At 52.0% G+C, this 21,149-nt stretch overlaps 1 protein-coding gene across 4 annotated transcripts in view; it reads left to right on the top strand.

Moving 5' to 3' along the window:
- The window catches only part of IGDCC4 (immunoglobulin superfamily DCC subclass member 4), an 85,293-nt gene that overhangs the window by 2,297 nt on the left and 61,847 nt on the right, over positions 1-21,149 (top strand). For 2 of the 4 annotated variants that reach the window (XM_021407566.1, XM_021407563.1), the window contains exons 2-3: positions 315-1,481; positions 2,138-2,821. In XM_021407566.1, the coding sequence (XP_021263241.1) occupies positions 2,725-2,821 (97 nt within the window). In that variant the 5' untranslated portion in view covers positions 315-1,481; positions 2,138-2,724. Of the gene's footprint in view, positions 1-314; positions 1,482-1,502; positions 1,916-2,137; positions 2,822-21,149 lie in introns of those variants that run through there. The other 2 variants (XM_021407564.1, XM_021407565.1) reach the window with 2 other exon arrangements.

Below are 21,149 nucleotides of genomic sequence, written 5' to 3'. Positions count from 1 at the left end.
TAACAATGCACCTGCCAATATCTGCCCCAGAGCCCCGTTTTAAGTGGCATTTTCCATTGTTAATGTCACACTCCTGCTCCCTATCTATCTTTGGCAAGTGCCGACTGCCTGCAGCAGAACCAGGGAAGGGGGAAAGCCCTCCCTGGGCACAGCAGTAACACAGCACCCATTCCTGGAAGAATGATGAGATAGCCGGTGTAATAAATATTTATAAGAGCAAGCGTAATGAAATGAATGTGTAGTAGACTGAGGCTCCCTTAGGGTTTGGTCATCACATGTTTTTTTTCCTCTTTTCTTTATTCTCTGTTATACAGAATTGTCCTGATGTCCCCGGGTTGTCGAGCAAATTGCTTATTGTGTTGCTCACTTACACAATGCATGTTATTATGTGCAACCAGCTGCTCCTGTTTGGCATTGCTTGCACATACAGAGCAGGAGGCTACCGTCGCTTCTCTCGTCTGGAAGTCACCGCTCCCTCTCATGCTGGAGTTGCTGCCAGACCAAAAGTCTGGCAAAGAAGCAATCCTGGTAGGAAAGGTCCCTGAGAGACTCCTGCTCTGGTATGAGTGAGGTTGCAGCTTTGCAATGAGTTCGAGCTGATCTGGCTTTGTGCTGCTGTTGAAAGCTTCCTCGTGCCTCTGCCTGCTTGTTCCCATTGCTTTCCTTGTGCTGGCACTAGCTCTTGGGTGACTGCACGGGCAGCTGGAGCAGAGGGTTGATTTTGCTGTTGTTGCAGTTGCCAGTCGAGTTTTCAGCTCCGTCCCTTCCCCTGTCCACCTCCAGGCTCATTCAAGCACTAATGCCGGCACAAAAGACAAAGCAGACACCTCTTCCAGTAATGAGAGCAGCTTAGATCCATCACAGAGCCTCATGTTGGAGACCTGTCTGCAGCCAAAGGCAGGTGGTGACCAGAGCAGGGGCATGTAAGAACAGGAGACTCAGTCCTGCTTGGGAGAGCAGCAACTTGAGCATTTCCCAGCATCTCCAACATTGACCCCTGTGTGACAGCTGTGGGCAGAAGCATTTATCTGTGGAACTGGAGGGCACTAGGCCCCTGGTGGGGGGAATGGTTTCACATCTACAGAGGCTTCAGTGTGCTCTGAGCTCAGGGCGTTAGGGTTTGGCAGCACAGGGGTTTGGGACGGAGCTGCTCCTGATCAGGGCTCTGCAGGGCACACACAGTCTGGAAAGCAAGCGCATATTCCAAATGGAAGTTGACCTCTTTAGTGTGCGGGGGTTAAACTAAGAGAACATGAAGTGACCTCAGCCCAGAATAAGAACATGCACGCGGGGATTTTTAAAATAGTTAGCCTGCTTCAAGTCTCTATCTTCCTGAATTTGCAAGTAACTTCCATCTCTTTCATTTGCTTTAAGTTCTCTGACTCTGGACCACATCTCCAGGCTCTGAACCCCAGTGCGCAGGAGGCAGCGAGAGAGCAGTTCTCTTTATTTATATCATGCTGGACTTGCCTGGAATTTAGGTAAAGGTTTCCTTGCTTAAAGGGAGGGAGAAATGTCCAGGATCTGAGGGGAAAAAAAAGCAGGGGTGTGTCTGCAAGCAAACCAGAGCAGGCACGACGAGGAGACATTCCTCTAGCCTCATTAAAGCCATCTGACAGCACCTGTAAAGCCCCCTCTCACAGAAGGGAGCAGGTGGGAAAGAAAGGAGAGCTCACGGGGGTTGTTAATCTTTAGCTCTGCACGTGAGTGCTGTGGGAGGGAGCTGGGTCCTCAGCCTCCTTCTCTCTATCAAAACCTGAGCCCTGTGTTGGGTCCGTTCGTATTAAAACCAGGCTGCTTGCGTGCCTTTCATTGCTCTGAAATGAATGGTACTCAGACTGGGCAGGGTGGCACCAAGCTGATGTGATGGCAGGAGCGGTGCGGGCGGGTTTGCTGCGGCTGTGCACACAGTGAGGTGCGTGCTGGGCTCTGCACCAGCGGTGCCAAGCGTCGACCTGCAGCTGTGTAACTGGTCCCCATGGGAAAACTGCTTCCCACCATGCAGCCTTTCTGGTTTCGTTTATTTATTTATCTAATAGCTCGTTAACCAAGCTAATAAATAGGAGGAACTGCACGTAAAGGGTTTCCTTTTTCATATTCTCCATAACGGGGGCTCTCTGTGCATTCCGCCCTGCAGTGATAAAGCATCGCAGCGAGCCGGGCATTGACGAGGCTGGAGCGGACCTGTGTGGACGCGGCCGCGTTCTGCTTCGTGGCAGCCGCAGCGGGGACAAGCACCGGGCGTCACTGCCCGCGGGACCTGCGGAGCAGCACGGCCCTGAGCGGGACCGGCCGGGCTGCCGCTGCCGGGGGGACTGCGCTCCTTCCCAGCACCGCTGCCCTTCTCCGGACACGCTCCAGGGCTCCCCCGCGCCAATAAGTAACTGAATATCCCTAACGAGAAGGAATCGTAATACCAATAGCGAAAAGCTCCGCCAGCGGTTCTGCCCTCGGCCCCGCACCTGCCGCCTGCCCTCAGCGGCGGGCCGCCCCCGGCTGCCAGCAACCTGTTGGAGCCGAGGGCGGGCGAGGAGGAGGAGAAAGCGGCGGCGCGGGGCTCGGCGGGGTTCGGCTCGACAAAGGCGGAGCAGCGAGCGGCAGAGCCCGACCGCCTCCCTCCTCCTCCTCCCCCCGCCGGCGGCAGCGGGCCCGGCGGGCAGCGCGGGGCCGGGGCGCTCGCACAAGATGGCGGTGGGGCGGCGGGAGAGCGCGCTCCCCTCGTAAATGCGGCCGCGGCGGCCCCAGCTCCCGGCGCCCGGCGGGGCTTACATGGCGCTGGAGGATCTGCTTTGTGTCTGCTTCGCCGTGCTGGCCGTGCAAGGTGGGTGAAGAGGAGGAAGAGGGGAGGAGAGGAGAGCGGGGTCGCGCCCACGGGAGGCGGCGGTCCCGCGTGGGGCCGGGCCGCCACCTGCCCTCAGCCGCGGGATGCGCGCGGCGCGCGAGAGTGTCCCCTCAGCGTCCCCTCAGCGCCCCGCGGCTCTCAGCCCTTCCCGTGCCCGTGTCCCCCCTCCCGCTCTCTGGAGCGGGGCAGCAGCAGCTATCTCCGCACAGCAGGGCCCCATTTTGGGATCATCTTTTGGGGTGAGACCCTCTCAGAGCTCCGGGGCCGTCGCTAGGCTCTGGGGGTTGAGGTTGGGTTGGGGGTTTGGCTGCGCCAGGCTGAGCACTGGCAGCGGCCGCTGCACCCGCTGCAGAGCATCGCCCAGGCTGGTGCCTGCCTGGCACGCGGGGGCTCTGGGATTCGGCCCCATTGCAGTGGTTGCATGAAGGGCGCTCTGTGTGGGCACAGAGTTCACACTGGCCGTCAGAGTTGGCAGTGAGGTCCGGGGGTGCGTGGCAGTGCCCCATGCACCCGCTGGGAACGGGTCCGCTTTTGTCCTGAGGACGAGCAGAGCTGCTCCGAAAGCCCCTAGCCCTGCGTGTGTGTCCCCTCTGAGAGCGGAGATAGCAGTGGCAGCTCAGCCCTGTGGCACTGGATGTTTTTCTTCCTTTTTTTCTTTTATTTTAATGCATTCAGGTTCGACAGAATGTCTTAATTGCATGAAGGCTTTGTGGTTTGAAAGGCAGCCTTCTGGGGAGGAAGGCAATGTGGTGGAAGGTGTTTGTGTTTATTTATTATCTTTGGGGCGTTGTGTAGGCTCCTGTGCAGGTTAGGGCAGTGCCTGGTGAGGGTGCGGTGTTCTGGTGGCAGCAAATAACGGTCCCGTTTGTCACCGGTGCCTGCGTGTCCCTCCTCTCTGAGCCTCCCTGTGGGTTAAGGTGAGGAGGGGCAGGTGGGAGCCACCCTCTGTTCCAGCAAAGCGTGTCCTGGGGCTGCTGGTGGAGCACAGCGATTCAAAATAGAAAAAGAAAGAAGAGGAACGTTGTTTTCCAAACCCACTTCAGCAAGCAAACTTCAAAAGCTTTGTGGGAATTTGCAGCCGTGCCTTCTCTGCTTTTTCACCAGCGATTAGGCAACCGGCGAACGTTGTTTGTGTTTGTTATCCAGCGATGGGCCGTGCGCCCGTCCACGCAGCCTGCGGACGTGCAGATTGCGGGTGTGCTTCCCAACAGGTGGCTTTGATTCCCCAAAGAAAAACACGGGCTCGTTTCAGTCTGAAATTAATTTGGCAGAGGGTTGAAACGCTTTTGGGAGAGCGCGCGTCTGATCCCAAAGCCCACGTGTTTTGATCTGAAGTTCAAGGCTCGCTGGGTATGGAGTATTTTGGAGAGAAGCAGGCTGGAGAGCCGTCCCCCCTGGGTGGACGTGGCAGCAGCTGTGCCAGCTTGCACGAGCTGGGGGTGTGAGCCAGGCTCCAAAAGCCCTCCGGCTGTCCTGCTTGGTGGCGGCTTTCCCTGCGGGAATGGGTTAAAAGGGAAAAAAGCCCTCTTTGGTGCACTCTGGCATGGGGCTGTCTGCACGAAGATGTGGCGGTGGGAAGTGGGCTGATCATCAGAATGATCCATTGAAATCCATCTTGGGCTGTGTCGTTTGCATTTGTGCTTGAGCCCCTCTGCTGCTGCGGAGCAGATTTTCTGTTTTCACATCACCTAACTTCCAGCTCTGGTTTGTTCTGCCCTTCCCGTTGCGTTCCTCTTGGCACTGCAGCCCTGCAGGGCCGGCAGCCATCCGTGTTGCCGTTGTTCAGGATGGCGTGTTCCTGTGCTTCACAGGACGTCCCCTGCACGCGGATTCTGCAGAGTGGGATGTGAGGAGGCAGAACGAGCTGTGCGGGGAGGGGGTGTTGCACAGTCCCCAATTTTTCCATTTAATTGAGACCTTCCTGCCCCACGGAGCGCTGGCCGAGCACAGCACAGCGGTGGGGTTGTGCCTGCGGTGTGTACCCAGGGGCAGGTTCCTCCTGTGGGAAGCTGCTGCTGTGAGCTGTGCCTGTTGTGGCAGTCTTGATGGCTGAGCCTGCTGCAGAGTGTGCAGTGTTTCTGCTGGCATTTCCCTGCTTCTCTGCTGGCGTGTGAGGCTGAAAGAGAAGCAGCTCAGGCTCGGTTGTGTTCTTGTTTTCCCCACAGCTCCATATGGAGAGGCAGTTTTTTCTTTTCTCTTTTTAGTGCCCTCTCCTTTCGCTACCTTGAAGTCTAAAGTGAAGCAGAACCAGCTCGTTTTCTGATGTTTCTCCCACTTTCTGCAGCAGGCTTTTCACTGACAGCTGCAGAAAGTTTGATCTGCCGCGGGGGGCCCGGTGCGGGGTGAGCGCATCGCGGATGGTGCACGAGCAGCTTCAAAGTGGCATAAGCAGTAATTCGAAAATGAAAAGTTTGGCAATCTGCATTTCCCTGGGGAGGAAGGGAGGAGATTGTCCCTATGTTCGCTGGCAGCCCAGTGCACTGCGGGCACCTGCAGTTGGGAATTGTGCTGGAAACTGTGGTGTCCTATGGGATGTTGCACTAAAGTGCCCACTGTCGTCCTAGGCCAGCTGCTTCGTCTGCTCTGGTATCCTCAGGGCCCATCTTCAGGCACAACTAATGGTGCTGCATGCTTCTCTCTGCGTGTCCAAGGTGTTGAGAGGATAAAGTCCATCAAGGAGTGCTCAGTACGTGTCTAATCATCAGCATGTAACTGCCCCGAGGGCAGGATGCTGTATTGCCCTGGTCCTGCTCATGGTTCGGGCAGACTTCTGGTGCTGTATCACTCACTGGGAGGCTGGAACTCTTCTCTCTTGCAGCTGCCTTCCCAAAGGCTGGCTGATCTCCCAGGGAAGAATCCCAGGAGTTCAGGCATTTGCAGCGTAAGAGATGCCGCTTGCACTCTTTACACGCTTCTCTCCTCTTTAAATGACTGCCCGACCATTAAGCCTTGTCATGGTTATATAATTAAGAGGGAATTAATATTTAATCTGATCGTAATTTGTTGTTGGAATCCATCCCAAGCCCATCCCTGGCTGTATCTCCACGTGAGGTGAGTGGGAACCTGTGGGAGGACCGAGGCTGATGCTTCACGGAGGGGCTTCTTGTTGGGACACTGAGGACTGGGTGTAGGAAGAAACCCTAACCTTACAGACCCCGAGCGATCGCCGTCGTTTTGTTATCTGTAGGAAGCAAATGTTTGCTTTATAGTCAGCTGTAATACTGGAAGGGATATGGTAAATCCTTCTTATCAGTATTTGCCAAGCACGCGTTGGGCCAAGATCAACTCTGGTGCAATTTGGTTGCTTTCTGGAGCAGAACTGGACCTGTTATCGGCGGGGTTTTTAGGCTGGTTTTGTATGAGAGACTGATGTGGCCGTGCCGTGCATCTGTCCGTCTCCCCCCCTCCTCCAAGCAGCAGTAGGACCTGCTGGTCGCTCACAGCCCACGGCATTGGCCTGGGCTCTGCTGGTGGCACCGGTGCCTTTGGTGTCTGTCTGTGAGGCAGATCCCGTTCTGCCCTTAATCCTCGGGATCCTGCGGCTGCGATAGGGATCTGCTTTCTCTGAGGAGTCCAGCAGAGAGTAATACGATGCAGTTTATTTTGTTAGCGGATAATAAACATACTCTGTGGCTGTTACGATAAGCAATTACTGTACCCCACTGGAACATTAATATCAAATCTTCTGAAATTATTTAAAAATCTGTGTCTGCCTTGTAAACGAAATTGCCTGCTACTGCTCTGTTAAATTTATGGAGCGACTGAACAACGTGGCCTATTCCATGCTTTCTTGGTTTGGGTTTTTTTCTTTTTTTTCCGAGACATCTCATTGTGTGGGTTTCTTGAGGACAAGCTGTTAATATTAAAGGTGTATTAATGAAATGTGAGCATCCCGAGAGGCTATTCTTAGTCCAAATTGATGGGAGAATTAAAATCTGTCACAGGAAGGTATCGCACCTGCGTTGGGTCCGCATGGCTCCCTTGCTCTGCCTCACTTCCCTGCTCTTGTCTCCTGCTTAGACCTTGGAACCGCTTTCTCTCTGGTGTTGGGGTCCTTCCCACCTTGTTCAGTGTAAGGATTTGGGAAATGGAGCAGGAAGAGCTGCTCCTGAGGAGGGTTGTGGGCTGACAGAACTGGGAGCCGAGGCGGAGTGAAGCCGGGTTGCAGCGGGCCGGGCCCTGCTTCCTGCTGCTGTCTGTGCTTGAGAGATCCTGAATCAGCTGTCAATAGAAGATCGAGTTTAGTGAGAAACACGTGCCTCATAATGCTCTTACCTCTCCGGAGATGTCCCGTGACACGGCATGCTCTTGCCTTTCTGGAAATACCGGTGCTGCTTTACCAAGATGCCTCACGTAGTCCTCCTGTTTATCGAGCTGACCCGGGGCACCTGCGTCGTGTCCCTGTCCTGCTGGCGTGCCTGGCTCTGGGCACAGCGCTGAGCTCCTCGGGAGACGTGCAGCTCGCTGCGGGCCGAGGGTGGGAGGGCAGGGGTCAGCAGATGTTCAGGCTGATGCTCAGCGGGTTGGGATGCGACAGAACCTGTCGCTGTGCGGAGATAAGGCTTGTGTGCGAGGTGCTGGCGCTCGCCCGGGGCTGCGGCGGGGCGGAGGATCTGGGCACATGGGCTCGCTGCTCCATCGTTTCCTGCTGGGTTGGTACCCCCTGCTGCAGGGCTGGGGCAGCACTGCTGCTGTTGGGCTGAGCCTGCCCCGGGAGCAGGAGGATGCACGGCGGTGCTGTGCTGTGCTGTTGTGTAGCAGAGCCACTTGGCAGAATGCGCGCAGAAGAGAAAAGGGGAAAAAAGAAACGCGGCATCTGATCCAACAGCAGCGCCTTTGCTGGCTTGGCAAGAATTGTTTAGGTCTTTCTTCCCAAGAATGATTTTGTAAACATAACGCTGCCTATTAGCCATGTAAATTACTGCCATTAATGGCCATTGTTGTGATGGAAAGAGAAGTGTCTGGAAGCTCGGGTGCAGCTGACCCCTCCTGCCCCCCCAGGCTCGCTAGCCAGCTGTTTGTGTCAGTGCTGATTGCAGCTTTTGACAGAGAAATCAAAACATTGATCAGAACTCTTGAGCTCAGTTTTTCCCGGGTCACAGTGAATACAGCTTTCCTTTCTTTTCCATTGTACTCTTTCTCCACACTGAAAACAAAGAACCTTTCCTGGAGGAGATGAGTTCCCCAAGTCAAATGTCATCCATCTGAAGAGGGCTCCCTGTCTGAAGGCTTTCCTCGAGAGCGTGCCGCTGGAAATCTGGCGGGCAGCAGTCCCTCAAGTGCTGTTGTGGGCTTTTCTTTACGTGCAAAGTGGGGAGAGGAGGAAGTTTCTCCCAGCAGCTGCCAAAGAATCGCTTCCCATTTCCTTACTGCCCGTGGCAGCTGCCAGGATTCGCTGTTTAGCAGCAGAAGGAGTGAAGTGCAGGGTGAAAGGCTTCAGCAGCACTTGAGCACGAAGGCAGGAGGCTCAGCCGTCACATCGGTCTGCACTTTGTTTTTTGTACCACCTGGGACGTGTTTGTAGGTTTAAGGCTGGTGAGGTCCGGCTGCCTTGCTCTTCTGCGGGCAGCGGGAGTCAGGGTATGTTGCTGGTGCTCGAGCGAGAGCATCTCCTTAAGAGCAACGCTCTTGTGACTTGGTGTTTTGTTTTGTTAGAAGTGGGTGCTCGCCTGTCGCAGCCCTTGGTGAGCGACTCAGTGTCCTCGTTCAGCAGCGTGCAGTTGCATGCAGGCTGCGTGCAGCTAGCTCTGCTTTTTGGTGGTTCTGAAGGCATGTGCTGGTATGCGAGCCTGCCTGTGTGTGTGTGCTGATCGAGTTCCCTGTTAACCAGCGCTTCTCTAGGCTGAATGCGTGCAGCTCCTCGTGTCTCACCTGCTTGCCATCCTGCAGCTGATGGCAGTGCAAGGAACAGTCTGGCGTTTCCCAGCAGCTCGCTGTTTGCCGAGCATGGCAGATTTCTGCGGTGCGTTACTTCAGAGCCTGACTTTGTGATTGTGCCCCAGCAGGTCCTGAGGGCACCTGCTCCCTCAGCTTGACTACACAGCTGGGGCTCGGTGCGGCTTCCAGATGTGGCTGGGTCGGGGCTGTGCAGAGGGAAAGGTGCAAAGACACTCAGCTCCGAGAGCTGCTTTGGTGAGCAGCCAGCCTGTGGGACCTTGCTGCCTTTGGGAAGCAGGCATTGGTTCCCTGCTGCATGCCAAGCTTCAGTGTGGCTCCTGCCTGGGGCCAGGAGCCGGACCCGATGGTGTGTGCTTGGTATGTGCAGGCCTGTAAATTAGAATTCCTCAGGACTAATTACTTCTTCGCGTGTTTTAAAATTTGTGGTTTAAAAAAAAAAAAACAAAAAAATGTTGCCCTTGTGGGGAATATTTTTTTTCTCACCAGAAACTTGTTAGACTGGAAATTTCACAGTATTAATTTTTATGGCGCTTCCTAAGCTGAACTAATTAGGTATTTTGGAAAGGGGAAGACAAGGGTGTGGATGTGCCGTTTTCATGTAGATTTCATTCAAAATGTGACTTGGATTATCCCGCTAGTCATCCGAGCGATGTGCGTAAGGTCTCTGCTGGAAAATGCAAGTGATTATAGGCTGGTGCCTCACAAATAATCCTTGGCTAATATGGGATGGGCGCAATTAATGTTAATCCCTGCTCAGCAGCAGTAAAAGTTGGATAAAGTCAAAGAGATTTTGCGTGGCTGTTAGAGACCTGAACATGAGAGCGATGACGCCACGCTCCCTGCAGAGGAACCAGCTCTTTGCATGGGCACCATCCTCATCCTTATCTTCCTAGGAAGGAGAAGGAGCCATTCAAAGTGCCCCAAAGTTGCCTGCATCTAAAGAAGAGGATTTCTCCTCTGTTGATGCCATGTGCTGAGACACACAGGATCTCATTAGGAGAGAAGTAGCAGTAATGAGTCTCGATTAATGGAAATAAATCTGTTTTTACTAGCAAATGGGGTTGTGTTCCTTGCCCCATAGCAACCTCCATCCATAGTGCTTATCCAGCAGTGTGGGGCACAGGGGCGAAACCTATCTGCACTGCAGGAAAAAATGGGCAATTTGGGTCTTTTTGCTAAAATCTCTGCCTAAAGGTAGGTCTTGGTTTTGGTAAGTGAAATAAACAGAGGTGCAGGGACAGGAGGGAGAAGTGTCACCTCAGATGGATGCCGCGGATGCAGGGGGGCCCCAGCATGGTGTGGCAGTCCCCAGGCATCGTGCCGTGCTGTACCTGGAGCTGAAAGCCTGTCCTGCGTGCTGGCAAACAGAGCCAGTTCCTTTAGTGCTGTGTCCTCAAACTGTCAGGCTTCAACTGGCTGCAGCTTTGGAAAAAGGGGAGGTTGACGTGCTCTGAAAAGAAGCTTGTGCTGACAGTGGGTGAATGTGCTCTCCGTGTCAGAGAGGTAAATAGCAAAGCAGGTGTGAGGGGTTTTGGAACTGGGGCTGCGAAGTTTGTTTTCCTCCTCTTGTTAAGACAGAAGTTTAAATTTGGAACAGGAGGGGAAATTTCCCCCCACTGTGACCCTCAGTTCTAGCAGCCCTCAGGAGGTGGTGCTGCTCCTCGCTGCCTCTCCAGGTGCGTCCCAGCAGCTGTGAACATGGGCAGAGTCTGTCTGTCCTTCCTAGTGTGGTCCCTGAGCTCTACGGGCTCGCATTGTTTTCAATCATAACTGACTTTCCAAGTCCCAGCTGAACATTATCTTTTAGAGCTGAACTAGGTGAGAAGCTATGCCAGGGGTATGGCCAAGTCCTGAGATGATCAAGTCCCTGGGAAGGTTACGGTGTTGTCCCTTTGTGGACGTTCCAACGACTTAACAGTTCAGCACCTCACGTCTTGTAATTTTTTATGTCTCCTTCTCAAGCCTTCCCTCTTATCTGCTATTGTCCACATAGGGTTGGTTGACTAGCTGTACTGATAACGTGCCTTTGTGGGTTAAGTGATAACTAGAAGGAGGGGAGCGCAGCTAGATAAAGCCAGGCTTGATCTGCACGTGGGAAGGGAGCCCGTGTCACAGAGTGCAGCCAGGCTAGGAAGCACAGACCGACTTTGTGAGTTCCCAGAGACTGTGCACGGGTGGTGATGGAGCTGCAGGGGAGAGCCTGCTGCTTGCTCTGCCTGCTCTCCAGAATGAGGTGCAGGTGGGAGCCCTGCCGTGTTCCTCTGTGTTCCCATGCAGCGTGGCTGGTGCGCCTGCCGAGGCCCCTGCATCTTCCTGCAGAGGTGAAGCCCCTCTCGGGGTGATACAGGCTGGAAGCCACCTGCAGTGAGATATTAAAGCGTGCTTCCCATTAGTTTTTGTTGCTGTTCTGAATTGTCTTCTCTTCCCCTGTGTGCTGGCTCATTATTTCTCATTATTTCCCGATTTTAGCAATTACTGGGAAATGCAGGAGAGCTGGCAGGAGTTTGAGGAGCCTGACTTCTCATTTTGGGGGTAGGTGACTTTGTAACTGCAGCACACGAGAGCTGCACGTCCTTGACGTGGCACCTCGCAGACACAGGTGGGCTGCGTGGGGCTGAATGTGCACATTTCTCAGTACCTGCTAGAGCTGAGCCTGGAGCTGTTCGTGATAGGAGCGTTGTCTGTGCCCAGTGTTATGGCCCTGCACACCCCATCCAGAACAGAGGCTCCGGGTTGAACCCCAGCCTGTCAAGGCAATGTGAGCAAACAAGAGAGACTATTTGCTTAACTTAAAAGCGCACAAAAACGCGCCAACAAAAACGTACAATTAATAATTCTAAATACATCCCAGGAGGTTTTGTTTGCTGTGAAAGCTTTAAGCTCAGCTTGAGGAGTGGATGTGCCTTGGGATGCGTGTGAGAGCAGTGTCACCCCAGCAGAAGGGTTCTTTGCCTCTCTCTTGGCAGGTGGCTTTTCGGGTAGGAGTAGACGTGTGATCTGCCACCTTTCTGCAGAGAACACAGCAAGATGAAAGGGCTGTCACTGGTTAAAACATCAGCGTTTGTCTTCTCGTAGCCCGTGTTTTACTGGCAAATGTGTCACGCCGTTGGTTTCCGTGTATGAATGCTCTTCTTTCTAAGGTTTCTATTTGCATGTGAACTTCTCAGCTACTACGAGTGGCCTCGTGGCCAGACCATGCTGTTTGGTGCATGGCTCCACAGTCAGAGCCCAGGCTGTTGGTAGAGCAGGTAATGCCCGTTCTTCATATTGCTGCTTTATTTTCAGGTGAACTGCAGAATCTCATTACCAACAGCAGTGGCGGGGCTTTGAAGATTTCAGGCCTAATTAACTTATTTGTGCTGTGAGTAGCAGTGAAATCTGCGTGCTGTCAGGGAGAGTTAACTGCTGTGCAAGGGTGGGAGGGAAAGACCCCAGGGAAGGGCTGGTGCACAGGCGTTGTTCTCTGGCTGTGTGGGTGCCGTGGGGTTCCCTGCAGGAGCACATGGGCTGAACCCCATCTGTGGCCATAAAGCTGATAGCTGCCCAGGCAGGAAGCTCTAAGTGCGTAACTCTAAGCGCACACTCTAAGTGCAGCCCAGGTGTGCAGGGCTTTGGCATTTTCCCCTCTTTTCTGTTAGAACTGTGTTGAAGAGAAATGCAGAACAAGCCTGTAACGTGTGGTGGAGGCTTAAATGGGGCAAGTGTCAGTGATGTGCGTGCGAGGGCTGTGAGAGCCATGTGTTTGCACAACGTCTCTGGGATTCTGATGGAGACATTTCTCCATTTATGGTCAAATATGAGGAATTTTCTGGTATTTGAATGGAATGGGGGTCGAAGTACCATTAACACTCTAGCTATTCCTGTCCTAGCGTTGCCACATCTCTTGTGTAGGCAAGGAGCTTCTGAGGTAGATACAGTCTCAATAACACTAAACTGTGTAGCAAGAAGGGAGAGGAGTGCAGGAACGTTCTCCTTGATCAGCAGTTGAAGGCAGAGGGATGAGAAAGATCTTTGATGATTAAGGTCTTTGATCTTTCAGATCAAGAAAAATTCAGAAACATTAGATGTACTCAACACCAACACAGTCTCTTGGATTTTCTTTGGGTCAGCATCTCCGTGCTCCCTGTTGTTGCATGGGTTCAGAGCCCTCCTCCAAGCTGGTGTGCATCGTGGCTGGGTGCAAGGCAACAGGTCAGGTCCAGTGGCAAGCAAGCTGGCACAAGAGCTCAGCAAAGGGCCGGTTCCCTCTGTGCCCCCTGCATGGCGTGGACTGAGCCCTCCTGGTGTTGCTTTGTAGCTGAAGCCATCCAGCTCCTGCCAAGGCCATTGCTTGCTCCTGGTAACGCTCCCTGTGGTTTGTGTATCCTCACACTGAGGGCTGAGTGAAGCGGGTGTGCAAAGTCAAGTAATTCTTGCGGGGTTTGAGCATCGCTTTCCTTTTCTGAGGCTCCAGGCAGCAGCTGGGAGAAAGTTGGTTTGGAAAACAAAGCTGTTAGGAACTGTTTGTTTAGACACAAGGCAAAATGAAAGTGGAAAACATAGTCTGTCAGTTCTCCTCAGCCTCCCACCTTCTTTTTGTTTAAAACGTCCACATGCAACTTACTTTCAATAAACAAAAGATGTTTCCTCTAAGCTGGTGTTTACTAGTTTGGGAATGTGATTTGTTAAAGAACAGAAATCCTTGCGTATGCCGATGGTTTCAAACTGTATCAAGAGTGTATAATTTTACAGACCTTTCAAGAGTAGATTTCCTAAAGTAAACAGTGAGGAACTGTTAAATTATAGCCACATAAAACAACAATGTAACAGTCTCATTGCCTGTACTAATGGCTTTATTATCCCGTGCGGGTGGGAGTGGTTTGGGCTGCTGGCAGATAACATACCTTTCCTGAGACGGTTTTGCAACTCATTCGGAGTAGAAGCCAGTTTTAGATCCTTGAGCAACTTCTTTCCCTCCTTATGAGGGAGATAAGGACTGTGTGGGTGCTCCTCCTCCAGCTCTTCCAGGATTGAGCAGCTTCCAGAAGAGCATGGTGTAGTTCATCTCTGCAGGCTGAGGGCCACTGAAGTCTTTGGAGATCCAGGCTTGCAGGTCATCCACGCTGCAACTGCTGTGAACCGTGCACAGCCAGCATCACCCCTTGCTTATTTTGTGCTGTCTGAACCATGAGCTTCTCATTAAGGGCAGGTTTTTGGTCTACGATTCTTTGGAACAGGAGGATGTTCAGCTGCTCCCAGCCCAGCTTGCAATCTGTCAGAGCTGCTCCGTTGTACTGAATCAGAAAGGTCATTGCCGTTTCCCGAAGGGGCAGGGGGAAGGGCTTCAGGTGCAGCACGAGGCTGGTGCGGAGCTCGCTGGCACCCTGTTCATTGCTGCAGGTACCAGGAGGCCCAGGAGGATGCGTGCTCTCAGCCTGAGCTCCTCCGCTCTTGCAGCCAGCGTGGAGCCTGGGTGCCACCTCAGACAGGCGCCTGCATGGTGCCTTGGCCCTCCTCCAGCTCCAAGTCACTGCTGTGACCTCTGCTGAGACGTGTGTTGAAAGGGACCGGTCGCCTGCATTTCTTGGATTCTTTTTCCCAGTTCTCAATTCTAAATGGGATTCTGGGCTCATTTCTGGCTGCCGTACACGTGTGCGTGCTGGAAAACTTTGCACCAACTCATTTGGGCTCATGGAAGAAGCTGTCTGTGCTAGGAGAACCGTGGCTTGTAATGAAATAGCTTTGCAGTGACATAGTTTCAGTGTTGCAGTATGTCTGCAATGGCTTTCAGGTTGTTCCAGGGCTAAAAATACTGCCCATTAAGACTTCTGCCACGGGATGCAACCATGTTTTGAAGATGTTTTATTCCTCATGCGCTTATTGCTAAGTGATTTCAACTGAGGCTGCATTTGGAGACCTGCCTTACAAGATCACCCCGACTGAAGTGTAAATCAGCATTTCCCAATAAGCAGAGACGAGTGGAGTGCTTGTGCTGGAGGTGGTGAGAGGCAGTGCTGCTTGCCAGAGGGCTGGGAGGCACTGCTGCCACTGCCTGAGCACGGCTGCTGGACCAGGCTTTGCGAGTTCAGATTTTTTCTCTGCCCCCAGGTGACAAGAGCTTCAGAACTGGGTTGCAGAGATTAGCACTAGGAGTTTTACCACCTCGTCCATTTGAAACTGGATGCGCCTGAGATGCGCTGAACAAATGGACAGTGGCCTCCCTTCTCCCTGGGGACTGCTTTTACATGGATGGGAAGCTACAGATGGGGCCCAAGGCAGAAATGCAAATAGGCAGGGCTGTGATATGAAGCATTTGGCAGCATCGCGGGCTTAAAAGCTCCCTCCCCACGGCTGCTTGATCCTGCTCTCTGGGTTGTGCTGACACAGCTGGCTGTGGGCTGCACTGTGAACTGTGTGAGCGGAGCTTTGGCCTCAAAACGAAGGGATTAATGCCTGTGCTGCTGGCACTGCGAAGCTGGCCCGGCCCCGTCCATCCCAGTTCTGCCTGTAAGAAGCCCTCAGAGGTGCGCGCGCTTCCCAACGCCCGCCGTGCTTACAGCTTTGCAAAAGAGCACCCTTGTAAGCGCGAGCAGCTAATGAGTTTTTATAACCCTCTTTTGTTTGCTTTTGAAGACACGAGTTCCTCGCTCGCTCTCCTGGCTCCGATTCGGTGTGGGGACAGCGTCAGCACGAGCACAAAGCACTCACGTTATGCGGGGAGAGCTGGGGCAGCTTTGGTTTCAGCCGGGGTCTGGTCCTCGAGCTGCTGGGCGCTTTCCTGACAGGAGGCAATCACTGTCAGCGCTGCCCTGGCCCCGGCGCTGCTAACAAAACAAGTTGGAGGGGCTGATCTCCCACGTTAATGAGCTCAGCGGTGCTTGACTGCTTTTTGTAGATGAAAAGGTCAGGTCTGTTGCTGGGGTTATGCGGGAAGGTTTGTTCTGGAACAGCCTGCTCCCGATCAGCTCCCGTCTGCCGGGCACTCCTCTAAACAGGGCTTTTCTGCATTTTCCTGGTGGGTGAGCTCTGGGGAGCTGTTTGCTGCCCATGCTCACCCTTTGCCACTGCTCCTCTTGAACCTAGATAACTGTGAGCATCTCCTTCCACGCAGACCCACGGGGACCTTGTGGTTACCCACGTGCCCCCTGGCAGCCCTTCCCCACCTCTCGGGGTCACAGACCCAACCTGGGGGCAGATGCAGCTCTTTCCAGAGAGTTGCAAGGATCACAGCAATGGATATGGATGAGGGTTTATTTTTTGGCGGCGAATACATTCCTTTAAGGCTGGAATGTCCTGAGTTCAGATGAGTGACTTGGGCCGACTTACAGTGCCTTGGTTTTGAGCCTGTCCCGCTTGGAGTTTGGTTTTAATCATACATTTTAACAAATGGAATCTGTTGAAAAGATTCTCAGTGTAACACTGTCGGTTTTTTTCCTTCAGAAGTCGTTAGCTGTCTTCAAGAAACGATATTTTAATTGAAGCCGTGATAAAAGCGGAGCAGCGGTGGTTGTTTTAAAGCTTAATTTATTAAACAGCTTTGTTTTTTAATACAAAAAAAAAAAAATCTGCGAAGAAAAAAAGCTATTGCAGTTTGAAAGTGTCAAAACAAAACTTACAACTTTGAAGTCTTAAAATACTTTGGGAAATGCTGAATGTTTTTGACTGGTTATATGGAACAGCTGAACTGACTTAACTGGAACAAAATTAGAGGAACAAAGAGGCTTTGTTTGCAGAGTGTATTCTTTGCCCTTTGACAGTGCTGTCTGGCTCGCGCTCCGAGGGGGTACCCGGAGCAGGGCGCTGGCAGCCTCCCCGTTGGCTGGGCATCCACAGAGCTGACCTGCTAGGACAGTTGTAATGCCCTTATAAAAGGGCAAAAAAAAATCACAGGAAGATTGAAGGACGAGAGCCTCTGAGAGGTTCTTCACCTGCTGTAACCGTTGTGCTTTCGGGGAGAGGCTGAGTCTCTTGTTGACCGTTCCCTGCCCACCTCCATGCGTTTGAGGGTACTGGGGCTCATGGGGCTTTTCTTGGCTGGCCATGATCTCAGACACTGACCTTCCCTGAAGGTGCCCCACGCTTCCCAGTGCGAGGTGCTCACACGCTGTGCTCCTCAGCAGCGCTCCTTGGAGGCTGGCTGCATGCATACAGGCCCTCTGCGTAGTCTGTGCTCTGCTGGGGAAGGGTACGCAGCAGGCGGAGATGAGAAGCTGAGAGGTGGGGCTCTTTTTATCCGTGCAAATACCCGATGTAGAACAAAAGTAGATGGGGGCTGTGAGGAGAGCGGCTTCGAAATTGTTTCCTGGGAGGCAGCGTCGGGTCCGAGTGAATGCTGTTTTTACACCGTTGTGTGCTGTGGTCTCATGGGTGAGGCACAGATGCTGCTTTTGTTCTGAACTTCCCTAGGGCTGAGTCCTCTACCCTCAGTCCAGGGAAATTTTGCTGCCGGTTTCACTACACCAGTAGTGAAAGCCACGAATGGGCTTTTAGGGTCTGCAGCTGAGTTAAAGTGAACTGTCTGCTCTTATGGAGCTGCCCAGCTTGTAGAGGAGGCAGGTTGCAAGGCAGCGCTGTTGTTGCCCTGTGTACTCCTGGGGCTGTCCCGAGAGCATTTCCCTGGCCTTAGGGCTGCCCTTGACCTCAGTGCATTGGAGAGAGCTCGTTTCTCTTTCCTCGACTCCTGAGAGTGCTGGGGAAGTGTCAGAGGATGGGAAGCCCTGCTAAAACCGCTCGCAGAGCTGCGTCCTGGTAACAGCATGGGAGTCTTCTCCTTCAGCCTGCAGCATGCCAGGCTTGGAGGTGTTGGAGAAGAGGTGGGACTGCAAATAGGGACGGCCCTGTGAAGCGCCTGAATTAATATGGCAAAGGCAGAGAGCTCTCAGGGGCTGATTGGCATTCACTGCAGCAGACAGCTGGTGTGGTTTGAGACGTGGTTGCTCAGAACTGTCTGCCAGTCCCTGTGGAAGAGGTTACTAGCTTGATAGCACGGGTAACAGGAGTGAATGCATGTCTACCATTTCCATCACTGCTCCAAGCGAGACACAAACCTCTGTTCATCAGCATTCGTGTCCTTTTGACCTACAGGTACTGAGGTAGTTGCAGCCCGGTGCTCTCCCTGAGCAGATGCGTGCTGAATTCAGTAGCTTGCTTAGAAATAAGCATCAGCAAGATGTCAGAGAGGTTAGTCTCATTACTAGATCTCATTAATTCTGTGGAATACCCTGTAGAGAATATGTTAATATTCTTATTCTGTTGACATATATTAACATATATAATAGTTGTATAATTGTTACTAATAATTATACTAATAAGCTGCTTCTCCTAGACAATCAATGGATGCACAGAAGGCCCCATAGGCACTCTTAAATCCCAGCTGATGGACGGAGAGGTGCTGGCGTGTGTGCAGTGTGGTGAGAAGTGCCAGCTTCTGCCAGTGGGCAGTGAGCCTGGGAGGGCAGATCTCCCAGGTATGGTCGAGTGTGCTCATCTGTGCTGGCTGGGTCAGGAAGGTCCTATGCTTTTAGCTGGAAATTACTGTTCCCTACCCTGGCATTTGCTGCCGTTCAGCAGAAGCACAGTAATTTGATGAGTGCACTCTCCTGTTCCGTTGCAGTGGTGTAGAAGTAAAACAACGTTGCTTAAGTCACCTTCAGCCTAAAGCATCGGTTTGGAGAAGCCAATTCTGCTTTGCCTTGCAGAGAGGTCACTGACAGCAGTAGTCTTATCTGGGGCTGTTCTTTCTTAAACCGCTGTGCCTAGAGGCTTTTCAAACAGCACCCCCAGACAGGACATGAACTCTTGCTTGCAAACAGTGTATTTGCCTATAGGGTTGCTACCCTACTACACCAAGTCTTGCCATTCATTGTCTCAGAAAACCATGGGGTCCTCTGTTTTTCAGATCACTAGAGATTTCTCAGACACATGGGGCTTGATAGGTTCTGAATTAAAATGTGTTCTTATCTTTTCTTAAAGACAAGGACTGCAAACAAGCACACGGAGCCCCACGGGCTGCATTACAGAGCTTGGCTCAGAGGGAAGAGCTCTGTACTTGTTGGGATGCATTACCCTGTGGCATATCAGGAGGCCAGGTGCAGGGTGACAAATCAGCATGATTATGGCAAAGAAGAAACATTCAGCATTGTCCAAAGATTAACTTTTTAGGCCAGCTTTTCCTGACGCCAATTGTCAACCACCGTGTTGCAATGAAGAGTGGAAATAACTACATATGAAATGCTGATTCGTAAAGGGGAATCATCTAAAGCGCTTTGTGTTGCAAGATTTCATGAAAACTGTGTTTTGAAATGTTCTGCTGCATTTCCCTTCCAGAGGGAGCAGCTCAGCCAGGTGCTCTCAGCACTGCATCGTCCTGGAGATGTGTGGGCTGGAGCATCCCGTCTTTCTCAGTGCTCAGAGCAGGATTGTCTCCAGCAGTGCTGCCTTCCTCTTTAATTGACAAAAAAAGTCCACAACACTTGGTCCAGCACAGGTATAAAAGCCTCCAGGTTTGTTTTCTGTCTTCGCCTTCCCTGGCAGCAGAGTGGCCCTCTAGAACATCCCTTAGGGTTCCTGGGTTGGTTGGATCAGTGAATGTCTCTCATTAAGCGAGTAATATACAATACAGAAATTGGTTTTCTTCTTTCATGGTGTGATCCCATTGCTCTGTGTTGTGGTTCCCTTGCATCTGGTGCCCAGTGTTACAGCTCCTGTTTCCTTTCTGAATTTCTGGTGCTTCCATGGTTATCCTTACATGGTTTTGTTTTTTTGGGGGGGGGGGTTTCTTATAGTCTGCATTAAGGTTGTGGGCTCTTTGCAGCAAGTATCTTGGGCTGGGTTTTCATTTTTTGTGAAGCACCCAAAGCACTTTTGCCTTGATCCTAGAGCAAGACCACCCCAAACAGAACAATACAGCCTGCAGTCCATATCCTGCTGCAGCTGAGAGATTCTGATTTCCCTAGTAATTGCCAAACCCAGCTGGGCCAGGTCTGACAGGTGAATTTGGGTACCGCCCAGCTTCCCCACACACTGGGTTCCAGCTTCAATCTTAGCATCCTCTTCCCTTAGTCTGATTACAACCCGCGGTAACAAATGCTGCGGGGCCAGCTGCGGTGCCTTGGCAGGTACCAAACACAGGGCAGCAAACCCTCCCGCTAATCCATCCACGCTATGAAGTCATAAGAATCTTGTTAATTTTTAAAAAGCCCTTGATGCCCACTAATCCAAATCAATTTTCATTTCTTTCATAAAGTCATGCTTTCGTTTAGGCTTCAGCTAAGAATTACAGCTAATTTGTTCGATTTTATAACGGTATAATTGAAAAAGTGATTTTAATGTCCTGGCAACCAGATTCCCTTTCTTTGGTTGTTAATGAAAGAATCCATTAAGGTTAAATGATTTGGGCATGGATTCAAGTTGAATCGCCTGAATATTCTAGGGGAGTGTTTCTGACCATCTGCTGCTCTGTCATTGGCGTTTGTGTTGCAAATGGGGCCGCAAGAAGGACTTCGCAGGTCCTGTTCGAACCACGAACCATAAAATATCGTTTTAATTTTCTGATCTCGGTGCAGATAGTGGAAACGCTCGGGAGAGCTGGCTCTGCTCTGGGCTGCGGCCTCCTCCGTGTGTGACTATCGCTGCTGAGCTGCGTGTCCGCCTGCTTCTCGGGGCTGCGTGCGCTGATTGCAGCGCGTCCCCGTGTTGCGTCGTTCCTCTGTGCCTTCATTGCTTCACCCAAGGTTTGGAATGGAGCACAGTGCTACTCTGCAGGGCAGTGAGGAACTGAGGGATGATGCGTTCGCTGGTGCCGGACGCTGTTCCATGCGGTGTGGTTTTTTTTATTTGTGTTTTGGATTACGTAAAATTGCTAACCGAGGAGAACAGCCGCAAAACCTACTCGAGTTTTAATTGTAGCCCAAAGGTGAAAGAGCTGTGCGTCCTCTGTGTGATAATATTACTTTCTAGTTGCCTGTTCTCAAGAGGCATTACTGCAGATTGTATCGCTCTGCGTGTTTTTAGCTTTCTCAAGCACTGAAAGATGAAAGTATATCCTAAAAATACGCTTGACTTAAATAGTTCAAGTGCAAAAATAGATAACGTTGTAACAGGAGATCCTTTCAGGCTCTCCTGTGATGTTTGCAGATCAAACGTGTACACGGTGCATGAAATAAAAGCAGGAACTTCTGCCTCTCACAAAAGCAACGTGAGTGGATTTCCTTTCGAACATCGGTGAAAAAACGCCGAGAGTGTTTAAATGTTGTCCAGGAAATCATGCAAATCCCAGGCAGTCATTTTAGCTTGATGGAGCCCTTTAAAATGGCAAATCTCAGGCTTATTCAGCTCAGCCTGCTGCTCAGCAGCAAAATTACGGTTACCTCGGCAAATGGGCCCTATAATGTTAACACCAGCGGATAACAAAAATAGCATTTAATAACTT

This window comes from Numida meleagris, chromosome 9 (assembly GCF_002078875.1).
Source record: "Numida meleagris isolate 19003 breed g44 Domestic line chromosome 9, NumMel1.0, whole genome shotgun sequence".
NCBI classification, from domain to species: domain Eukaryota; kingdom Metazoa; phylum Chordata; class Aves; order Galliformes; family Numididae; genus Numida; species Numida meleagris.
The sequence above is the reverse complement of the archived record's forward strand: the minus strand, read 5'-3'. Positions and strand labels throughout refer to the sequence as shown.